The 10,787-nt window shown below is 43.2% G+C and overlaps 2 protein-coding genes and 1 long non-coding RNA gene across 3 annotated transcripts in view; 1 reads left to right on the top strand and 2 right to left on the bottom strand.

Moving 5' to 3' along the window:
• The window catches only part of LOC132473224 (uncharacterized), a 925-nt gene extending 621 nt beyond the window's left edge, over positions 1-304 (top strand). Inside the window, exons 1-2 of the long non-coding RNA XR_009529282.1 lie at positions 1-49; positions 213-304. The exon at positions 1-49 is cut by the window's left edge and continues 621 nt beyond it. This is a non-coding gene — a long non-coding RNA (uncharacterized LOC132473224). The remainder of the gene's footprint in view (positions 50-212) is intronic.
• The window catches only part of zgc:154058 (Transmembrane protein 150A-like), a 23,512-nt gene extending 18,620 nt beyond the window's left edge, over positions 1-4,892 (bottom strand). Inside the window, exons 1-2 of the mRNA XM_060073253.1 lie at positions 4,545-4,892; positions 3,935-4,215 (exon numbers count right to left, since the gene is read on the bottom strand). Of these exons, the coding sequence (XP_059929236.1) occupies positions 3,935-3,999 (65 nt within the window). The 5' untranslated portion in view covers positions 4,000-4,215; positions 4,545-4,892. The remainder of the gene's footprint in view (positions 1-3,934; positions 4,216-4,544) is intronic.
• A 1,022-nt stretch (positions 4,893-5,914) lies between these two features.
• On the bottom strand, positions 5,915-10,422 carry LOC132473221 (tripartite motif-containing protein 16-like). The gene is made up of 7 exons (XM_060073250.1): positions 9,783-10,422; positions 9,411-9,506; positions 9,025-9,258; positions 8,304-8,463; positions 8,050-8,205; positions 6,989-7,125; positions 5,915-6,712 (listed from the first exon to the last, which is right to left on the bottom strand). Exons 1-7 carry the CDS (start codon positions 10,200-10,202, stop codon positions 6,326-6,328), a joined length of 1,590 nt encoding a protein of 529 aa, XP_059929233.1. The 5' UTR covers positions 10,203-10,422; the 3' UTR covers positions 5,915-6,325.
• Positions 10,423-10,787: the final 365 nt, after the last annotated feature.

Raw genomic sequence — 10,787 nt, 5'->3', positions numbered from 1 at the left:
GATTTTGTCACAGTGCAAGTGTTACACAAAACAGAAAATACATTACAAAGTCAAAAAATGTGTTCTAACAAACACATTTTTTCTAACTCTTTTTCAACGAGGCACAAATTACATGTAAAACACCTGAGTAGGTCTTTAGCTGAGTAGGTCTTTAGCTGAAATGACCACCAGGTGTTTTGCATTGCAAAACGTATCCTCTGTGTTTTGTACAGATCATTGTATGTAGTGTTGCTTTTACGTAAAAAAAGTAATTCCATGCCAATTCACCAAGAACTATGGTGCACAGGGGGAAAAAAATCTAAATTACTGTAAAATAAAATAAATAAACTATAAACTAAATATTTTTTCTTATTCAAACATGTAACTTCATTTGTCTGTCCAAATGCAGCATCTTTCCATCTACAGTGATCTAAATTACTGATAAGTTAGGTTTTGAACAGAAAGTTCACTGTTTTGAACAGAGTATCTAAACATTGGTAAAATATGCTGTAGTTCCACAGCGTTTTGCCGGTAGTGAACATTGACTGGGGCAGGTATCCATGAAATTTGGAAGAAGGCGTCATTGCCAGCATTTGTATCTTAGCATAGGGGCAAGTAACCACAGTTTGGTTCACATGGTCTACTGGTATGCTCACTGTGTGAAGTGTTTAGGGAATGTGAACATGGTTTAGGTAAATTGCCTAAAACGATAGGAAAAAACTGTAAATCGTGGTGCATTCCCATTGTCATAAAAAGTTGCGATATGACAAAGGACTGAATCAAGCTGCAATAAAATCAGCACTCTTGATAGGTGAGCACCTAACCCCATCTTGGAAAAAGAAAAGATTGCAAAACTGGAAAGCCACGTTTGACAAAATAAAATGTATAAACACTTTACTTGTGGACCTCCCAACTGGTTTGAGGAGGGGGAGGGGGTGGTTGGGTAATGGAAGGCTGTAACATGTATTACAACATGCCCACCCGATGGGTGTTCCTGGTTGTAGGATGGATCCTCAGTGTGTGACGCCCCGTCGTTGAGAGTGGAACATGGCCTTGGGGGGCGAACACACGGCAGGATGCTGGGACTCAAGCCTGCCGTCCGCAGATCAAACGATTTGGGTAACGCAAACAGACGTGGAATAAAGAAAAGGCCACCGACAGGAGATGGAGACTAGATCGGAAAAAGACGTCAACCCGAGAAGGCTTTATTAAGGGCAGAGGTCTCGGCCCGCTGACCAGAAAAAAGAACAAATGTTTCTTACTTGTCCCAAGGTCAACCCGGTAACATTTAAATAGAAACAGCCAGTACAGTTCAGGGTACTTGAATAATAAAGTGTAGTCTTTACTGCACAAACCAATTTTTGTACGTGTCCCACGCTTGGGGAGAAACTAAATAATAATAGATTTGTTTATGTAGCTGGGCTGGGCGGGGCTGAACTGAGATGGCCTGGCCGGCAGCAGTATATAAAGTGGAACAGGCCACATTTTCTCTTTTTAAGGATGAATTGCGGAGATCGTATGCAGAGAGAGCGTTACTGTGGCAACCGCTCGGTTGCGCGAGCGAGCGTCCAGAAGCAGCAGCCGAACAGCTTGTCAACACAAAGCGTGGTGGGCGGCATGACGCGAGGAACGGCGTGCTCATTATGGGGCATGTGTGTGTCACATCCTAGCAGTGACCTTCCTGATTGGCTGTGACCTGGCAACCTTTGGTAGGAAAGGGAAATACCTATGGATGAGGAAGCTGAACTTAAACCGAGTCAACGATCCAAATACTTCCAAACATCCATTTTGTTGGGTTGCAGAATGGAAATGCATGCCGCTCTGCCATGCTGCACAGGGCCAGGGAAGTCTCTAGTGTCCAGGGTGTTCAGCCCACCAGCTGATGGTTCCGTGTTCGATCCCCCCATGTCTTCCGCCTGTAGGCAACCTAGAGCAAACCCCACTTTGTTTTGATTCAATTGTGGTTTGACACGGTTCTCATGTTATCGGCTCTATAGCAACGGACAGTAGTCAAACAAATGAGACATGACAACCATGAGACTCACTGAAAACACAATGTCATCAAAGCAAAAATTGCTGATTGTACACCGTGCCCTGCGTCAACAAATGGAATCGCAAGTCGCTGGCAAGAGGAAAAAATCCTCTGCTCCATGACGTAATAGTAAAAAGCATTGCCTCTGTAGTGAAAAAAAATGAAGACAATGCGCAAACAGAATTGGACATGTTCGTCATCGGTGCAAGGAGACTGGTATAGGCCTACACCCTCTGAGAAGACGCCACACCAGGCCTGGCCTAAAACTACTTCGGGCCCAAATCCAGAAGGTTAGGGGAAGGGTGCATTCTGGTAACCACACTGTCAACCAGTTCTGGTAATCACTCAACAGATTCCAATCAGGTGCTCATTGTGAGTTTGCCAATAACACAACCAATCTCTGACACACATCTCAGGCCATTCCACAGACCGCAAAAAAAAGACCCCAAACTGAACATGGACACAAAGCAACTCTTTCAAGGAGGTATATACTTGTGAGGTGTGTGTGTGTGGGGGGGGGGGGGGTCAGGACCTAAGCCTTTGCCCCCCTTTTTGTGAGACCAGTTTCAACGATAATAAATATACATAGAAGGCAAATGGGCTCTGTTTCACCAATTGCTTCAGAAATCACAGAACTCCCTCCAATGCCCTTCCTGATACACTAAACCTAAACATTTATCTGTCCTGCCTGCATGTCTATGTTTATTTATGTATACTTCTATAGTTATACACTTGCCAAAATAATAGTCCTCTTTAAGCATCTCTGCCGCCTTGTCTTCTGCACGCACGCACGCACGCACGCACGCACGCACGCACGCACGCACGCACGCACGCACGCACGCACGCACGCACACACACACACACACACACACACACACACACACACACACACACACACACACACACACACACACACACACACACACAAACACACACTATTGACTATCTGGAAACACTCTTGAGTCTAGTCCCTGGGGCTGTGCATACCTTCCCCTTAGATCATAGAGCAGGGAGCAAGGAAGAGGCTATAAGACCTCTGATTATGTCTCCCGTAATGAGCCTACAGTTAACTAGGACCCCTCCGGGGTAGAAAAGGAGAGGTGTGGTTATCACCATCTAGGTCAGGGGCTGTTAAAGTTTTCATCTCGGCAGCCAAAATACCATTCTGGTGTGTCTAAAGGAGCCCACCACACACTCTCCAAACTCACACCAGAACCTTTAGGTTCCTGTCAGTTGTCCTGCCGCTTCCTACTTCCAACTGGATTGTGACCCATATTGGGTCCGGCCCATAGTTTTATAAATGCTGGTCTAGGTGGTGGTGCTGCTGCTGCTGCTGCTGCTGCTGTTGTTGCTGCTGCTGCTGCTGCTGCTGCTGCTGCTGCTGCTGCTGTTGTTGCTGCTGCTGCTGCTTCTACTGCAGCTGACCTATTTGCCACTACTGGCCACCTTCCAGGAGGTTTTAAGATAAATACGAGTGCATCAAAAAGCTTCTGTTTTTAAACAGTACCAACACAATGTAATGGGTACCTGAGTACTCTAATCAATGTCCCAGGGGGGAAAAACAGCACTGTGCGTACACGACTGAATAAACAACCCCCAGAGCCTCTGCCATTGGAGACCCTACCATCTATATGTTGAAACTTATTTTTTGGAGTGATGTGATCATGTATGTTCCGTAAACACTGCCTAGATCCAGGAGAGCTTTTCTATGTAGCAGTCGCTGTGTGTTAGTGAACACCACTAAAAGAACCCAGGGGAACGGATGCAAACCAGTTCAACTTGCAAATGTGACAGCCAATGTGATCTATCATAACACATCTTGGAGGAACGCAGATCTTTTACAGCATTTTGGCACAGACATAGACAGAGAGAGCGATAGACAGATATACATTTCCACACATGCAGGGAAGAGGGGAGACTTACACAACCCATATCCCGGTGATGGTGAGGGCTGGGAGGCTCACAGGGAGGATCACCCAAAGAGACATCTCCAACAACCTCTGTAGTCACCCTCTGCTCCCGAAACACTCCTTTCCTCTTTCTCCTGGGCCAGCCAAGCGCTCGCTGCTCCAGTTCTAGCATTTAATTGCAGGCGGGAGACATCTGCGTTTCCATTCACTTTTATTCGCCAATTCAGATGAGAGCGGCGAGTGACATCAAGACAGAAGAGCGACAAGCGATTATTTCCCCTGAGTGAACTGTGCCTGATGGTGAGAGGGAACAAATTGGCATCGGTCACTAATCAACAGCGTCACCGATGATGACCATCTTCATCGTCACCATCATCACCACCATCATCACCAGGAGAAACAGCAAAAATAACACATTGAAATAGACTACAAATGCGCTATTACGCAATGCGCTGGGGTTCACATATGGAGATGCCAAATCCATACATTTCATTAATATTGTAATTTTTCATTGCATCTTAGATTTAAAGCGCCGCTGTGGTTAACACTTATTGTAAAAGCAGCACACATCCACATAAAATCCACGTAAAGGGGAAAACGAGGACTTCAAAATTGGTGCTTACCCGGTCTCTTTTGATGTGATCCACAAGTTGTTTTACCCTGGATCTCTGAGACCTGAAACCTTTTGTCTGGCTCGCCTTCGCCTTGCTCAACACCTCTGGAAAACCAAATGGTCACCTTTACCCGGGACTGAAAGGATCATGCGGCGAGTTACCCGGTGGTCGATACGAGTCGTAGTTTCGTGTTGTTGGTAACAAGAAAGTAAGCAAAATCCATACGTTTGTAAGAATGTTTTCAATATCTGTGGGACAGATGTCTTAGTTTTTTCATACCATCTAAAGTCAAGCTGTTGCTTCGGTACATCACTATGTAGCCGCCAATAGAGCCAACTCCTCCTCTTAAATAACGGGAGTGTGTTGGGTTTACTCATCCCTGCAATCTCTGGAGTTTACAATATGGGGTACGATAAAAGAGCTGTTTGCAGCTTTATCGTATGTAGCAATCTCATATTATGAACTAGATCATATTATCACATAGGGCTGCATATTTTTCCTTAAATATGACGATATGAAAAGGACAATATCTAAATTAAAATTATATGTGGCTCTGGGAATGCAGAGGACCCGTGAATATACGTTTATTCGGTGCGTCCGATGAGGCAAACGAGCGCTCCCCTCCTCGGCGCTCTCCCGTCGTGAGTCTGTGCGTTCAGCGGGCTCTACAGATCTGGAGTTTCTCTTCACAATGAAATGACAGCAAGATACTGGTGCGTTACCACGTGCAAACGTTATGCATGACTTCTGGTTCAAGCCTATTTATTGTGTGTTATATTTAACCTTCCCACAGCGTTCTAAGTATGTGAAGAATTGTTTTGCACAGTCGCGTTCCCAAAACGTAATAATAGCCACATGAAGTAACGTTATTTGGGACTCTTAGTCATTTTAATAACGATCCCCTGAGCTTTCCTGCTTAAGGCCTTTTAGGTAACCCTCCCAATCTTCAAAGAAGTTGAAGATTGGGAGGGTTGTCTTTGTTCAAGTATCGTTTTCAAACCCCTTCTTAAAACCACATGTCATGTTCTTTTTTTGTATTCGAATGAACGTTCCAAAAGTAATCTAATCACGTGACGTTATCGTTTTTGAGTGTCATTTATAGACGTAGGCCTACCCCTGAAGTATCCTGCTGGTCGCCTCTTTGGTAAACCAGTCTTCTCTGATATCTGTTTCATTTTAAGAAGATCTTGCTGTTTGGGAACGTGAAGGAAAATAACCTTCCTTGAACATTAATTGGTTTTATGCACGATAGTTTTAGATCAGCCGGGAATAACAATAATTTAAATAAAGGTTCCCGGACAGTTTGATAACCTAATTGGACTAGCTGGGTAATAACCAAAACATGTACATTTACATTAGAACATATAAGAACATCTATATAGTTTTTATTTATTTTTTATTCAAAGTTGTATTAGTAGCCTATTCAACTGTTATTCCCACCACAATATCGACTATCAGATTATCCCCCAACCCCGACCAATCATGAGTAGATTTCTCATTGCAACGTTGATGAGAAATCCTCATACAACTGAACAAAAAATGAATAATAAAATAAATACACAAAATGCAATAAAACCTGAAAGTTAAAAACAGCGGGGGACAGATCACCGATCAGTAGACAAAATGACATAATTTAACTGCTTATTGTTCAACTAGAGACACAATAAAAGGTCTGATGATCATACATTTCTAAAAAAAAAAATACAACAGTAAATTTATGATGGAAGAAAAAGTTGGAAAGAAAAAACAACAACCAACCATATCATGTATAATAAATAGCCTGCCCTGCACTACAGCAGTTTGATACTAGAACCGAAGCCCCACACGCTAAAGGCAGGGTAGATGGGCTCGGTGAAAGAAGTCTGGATCTTGTGCAGCAGGATCATGCTTTCAGAAACACTGTAAAAGGCAAGGATCCCTGCTCTGTAATCCAGGTAAACTCCGACCCGGGACGACCTTGGCACCTCTAACTCTGTGCTCTTATTGTTGTGCACAAAGGAGTATTTGGACTCCGAGCAATAGAGGCTCCAGGACTTCTCATTCCAACCAAGGCTGCATTCGTTGCCGCTGCCTTTGCGTTTGATTCCCCTGTAGGTCACTGCGACGTCAGTCTCCGTCCCTCTCCAGTCCACCTCCCAGTAGTAACGACTGCCACTCACACTCTCTCTTCCAAGAACCTGCAAGAGTAGGACATGTTATGGAAACCAGAATGACTCGTTAATTTATACAATAATTTATATAGGGACGTCATAATATGCCAATAAGCAGTTAATTAGGCCTGTAAAGGCCTACCTTTTTTTCTTCTTGGGGAAGTTAACCGATTATATTCTTATATTTGTCAGTGGAACTAGCTAGCTAAACAATGACCCCTACTGGTCCTTTACAGCATTACAATAACAATGTACAACCAGTGCGTTCAAAAATAATTTCAAAAGAGTTGCAAGAGATCTTACTTGTTGCCATTGGTCAAACCTCTCAGGGTGGCTGGAATAATTTTTGGGGTTCTGCACCATGGTAGCCGTCTTGTTTCCATCAGAGAGTTGAAGATTAGGGTGGACGGTGTTTGAGTCAAGGATCAACTGGAAAGCATCTAGAAAAACACGGGACAACAACATGTTGACAGCACCGCAATGCCTTGCTCAATGCCCTTCCTGAATCTCTGTGTCACCTTTCATGGTTCAAATTTTTTTACAAAGAGATCTGGAGATAAAAAAGTATAAAGTAAAAATATGCTTTCAAATTTCCTTTGAATAATGCTTGTTTGGCTGTTACTATGACTTATACCAAAGGTATAAGCCATAGTAAGAATCTGCAATTCATCGTGTTGTATTATATGAGGGGTCTTTCACCATCACAATCACCACCAACCATGAACGTGCTACTGATAATACACCATTCACAAAACAGTGGGAGTCCATATGGCGATCAAGATTATTCTCTACCTCTACCTCAGTTGTATTACTGTCTTGGACATTATTCATTGCCAATGATCATAAATATTACTAAATACATTGGTGGTGAGAATATTATTAACATAATATTCAATGTGTACTATTATAAAATGAACACATTCCTTTAACAAGCAACATTTAGTTTCAAGGTGCTTATTAAAGTCACGTGACTGAAACCCAAACCATGACAACCAACACTGCTTAGGGTCAACATGAACCACTGCAGTCATGACAGAATAACGCGTGACATCATTTTCTTTGATAATTTGTCAAAGTATGGAACCTGAAAGCTTTTGATGTGTATCCTACTCTAGCTTTGTCCCAAATATACCCTTTATTTGGATAGTTTATGCAAAGTTTTCAGATTGCTTCTAGACATCTCCTCAAACCTGTTCTCCGAGTGGACATACTTCTACCTCTCCGGTGTTGGTCGTTTCTTTTGTTTCACTACAACAGTAGTCTAAGGTGCTAACATGTCGAAAAAGGCAAAGCAGCCAATGATAACATATATATATATATACATATATTATATTTTTTTTTTAACAAAATTAACTATAACTCACATTTGAGGAAATCTTGTCTGGTCCTTGGTTGTTGTTGTTGTTGTTGTTCCCGTTGTGGTTCCCGTTGTGGTTCCCGTCGAGGCTCGCTGACCACTACTGTGTCATCTGCTCTCTCTGTCTTCGTGTCCATTTGTTTTGTTATGTGCACCTCTTTCACTATGTGGGACATGTGAAGGAAACATATTGGATTTCATCAGTTTCAATGTCAACTAAAGCCCAAATAAATAACTTTTACTACATTTAAATGTAGGAACCTGCGGAAGAGATCTTGCTGGTCTCTGCCTTGGTGGCCTCCTCCACCTCCATCTTCAGGGCAGCGATGGCTCTCTTGGTGGCCTCGAAGGAGTAGTTGGGAGCTACTACTACGTTGTTGAGGTCCTCATATCCTGATGGTCCAGACAGAGCCTGCCAACTCTGTGGTCCAAGAATCAAACCAAAGTGAAAGCAAAAATGTATTTTACATAACTGAGACACTTTTGTCCAAAGTGAATTACAGCAGAAGCTGAGAACCATCCCATATCGGAGCCAGTAAAAACAAAAGGGATAAGTGAAGCACAAGCTGCTTTCTAAAACAAGACTAACTGGAAAGATGAAACTAGGAACAATCTTTATGATTGTTCTTCCTGACACCATCTTGATCCACTCCCCTCCTCCTCCACAGCCCAATCACTAACACACACACACACACACACACACACACACACACACACACACACACACACACACACACACACACACACACACACACACACACACACACACACACACACACACACACACACACACACACACACACAACCACAAAATGCAATTTTGTGCCTGCACCACCAAAAACTCTTATCACCTTTGTTAAATATAAACATCTGCTATGTAAATGTGTATACATACACACACACACACGTGAATTGTAGTTTATCAAGGCAATCGCTTGTTTGCATAACTGAAACCTTGGATAAGGTTCAGACTCAGACTCACATGGAGGAAGTGGATGTGGTCGTCAGTGTGGGAGAGCTTCTCTAGGTCGTTGTGTTTCTTCCTCATCAGGGTTATTTCCTCCTCCAGGCGGTCAAGCAGTATCTCGGCCCTTGAAATAGTGATCTTCTCGTGGGATTCGATCATCTCGCGTACTTCGATGAACTTCCTCTCCACGGTGCGCAGAATCTCAGTGAAGATACGTTCGTTTTCATCCAGGGCTGTCTGGGCTGAATGCTGTTAAAGTATAAATAAAAACGCTCAAAAAGGTTATTATATTTGAGATTTCATGGGGAATAATTAACACTTCTTTGCTTTGATCAGATGGAACATGTGTTCATCTGATTTGTACAGGGTACACTAGAATCGGCTGACAACGTCACACTCACTTTTACTGATTCCACAGCTTGTTTGAGGTCCTGCCACTTTTTCACTCGCCCGTCAATCCTCTGTTGAGATTTGTGAAGAGTATTGCCAAGCTGTTTCTGGAGAGGGATAACAAAAAAAAATACATATAGAATGACCAATTCACGTTAAAATAACACAATATGGAGCTATATTTGACCAATTGTATTATTCTATAATGATAAGATTGGCAAGTTCTAACTTAAACTAAAGGGGTGTGGTGGGGGGTTGGACTCCCAGTCGGCCCATCGTTCAATCCCAAAAGTCCGCAGCTTACCTCTGACACTGACCCTCTATCTGCTTCTTAAAGCTAAACATCCTAAATATCTAATCATATTATTGTGAGATTCACTCACTTGCTTCTCGGTCCTTTCTGTCCCGGCGGGAACAGTGTCATGGTGTTTGTGCTCGTCCATCATGCAAAGGACGCACACGGACGTGTTGTCGGTGCGGCAGTAGGCCTCCAGTAGCTTATCGTGCTGGGCGCAGAGCTTCTCCCTCATCTGACCCGTGGCCTTCACTAGCTTGTGCTTCATCAGCGCCGGGTACTCGTAGTGGGACTGGACGTGGTCCTCACAGAAGGAGGCCTGGCACACCAGGCACGACTTCACCGCCCGCTCCTTTCTGGTAGTGCAGAAGTCACACATGACATCCCCGGTCCTCTCCTGGCCCCGGGACAGGCTCCTGGTCTTGGTGCTGTTGGTGGTTGTGCGGCGGGTCTGACTGTTACTCAGGCTGCTGTAGCGGTCCAAGTCCAGGGTACTTTGGCGCGACATTTCCCTCTTTTTTTTCTTCCTTTTGGCAGAATTATGAATGAATGGTGGTCGAGTTGATCGTTAGGTATGATGGTCCCAAGCTGAATACTACTATATCGACTAAATCACAGGAGCGATACAAGTTAAGAACTGGTCCACTGTTGAAGATGACACTTTGCGCAGCTGATACCTTGAGCGAGAGATGTGGGCTGCTTGAGTGAAACTCTGAAGTCGTGTATGACATGCAAAGTCATACATGGGGTGTGTTCATTTCGGTCAAACCAGTTCTCCTAAGGCGTGGTGTAATCTAAAATGCCATTCATCGAGAGGGGTTTAATTAATGTAAAAATAAAATAAAATGTAAAATAAATTAACATTCATTCTATTAGTAACATGATCATACAAGGGATTATGTAGGCTTCAAAAGCAAACTAATCCCCTCTGTTTTTTGCTTACCAAACAAACCATTTAAAATAGTGTAGTATAATAATGTGTAAAGTTTAGTACAATTCAATATCATAAAATAGAAAACATTGGATAAGGGATTAGATTGGGATAGAGGGATAATTTATTAAGATCGAGGATAGAGGGAATTAGGTCATAGGA

This window comes from Gadus macrocephalus, chromosome 15, assembly GCF_031168955.1.
Source record: "Gadus macrocephalus chromosome 15, ASM3116895v1".
NCBI classification, from domain to species: domain Eukaryota; kingdom Metazoa; phylum Chordata; class Actinopteri; order Gadiformes; family Gadidae; genus Gadus; species Gadus macrocephalus.
Note: the sequence above shows the minus strand (reverse complement) of the source record. Positions and strands in the feature narration are given on the sequence as shown.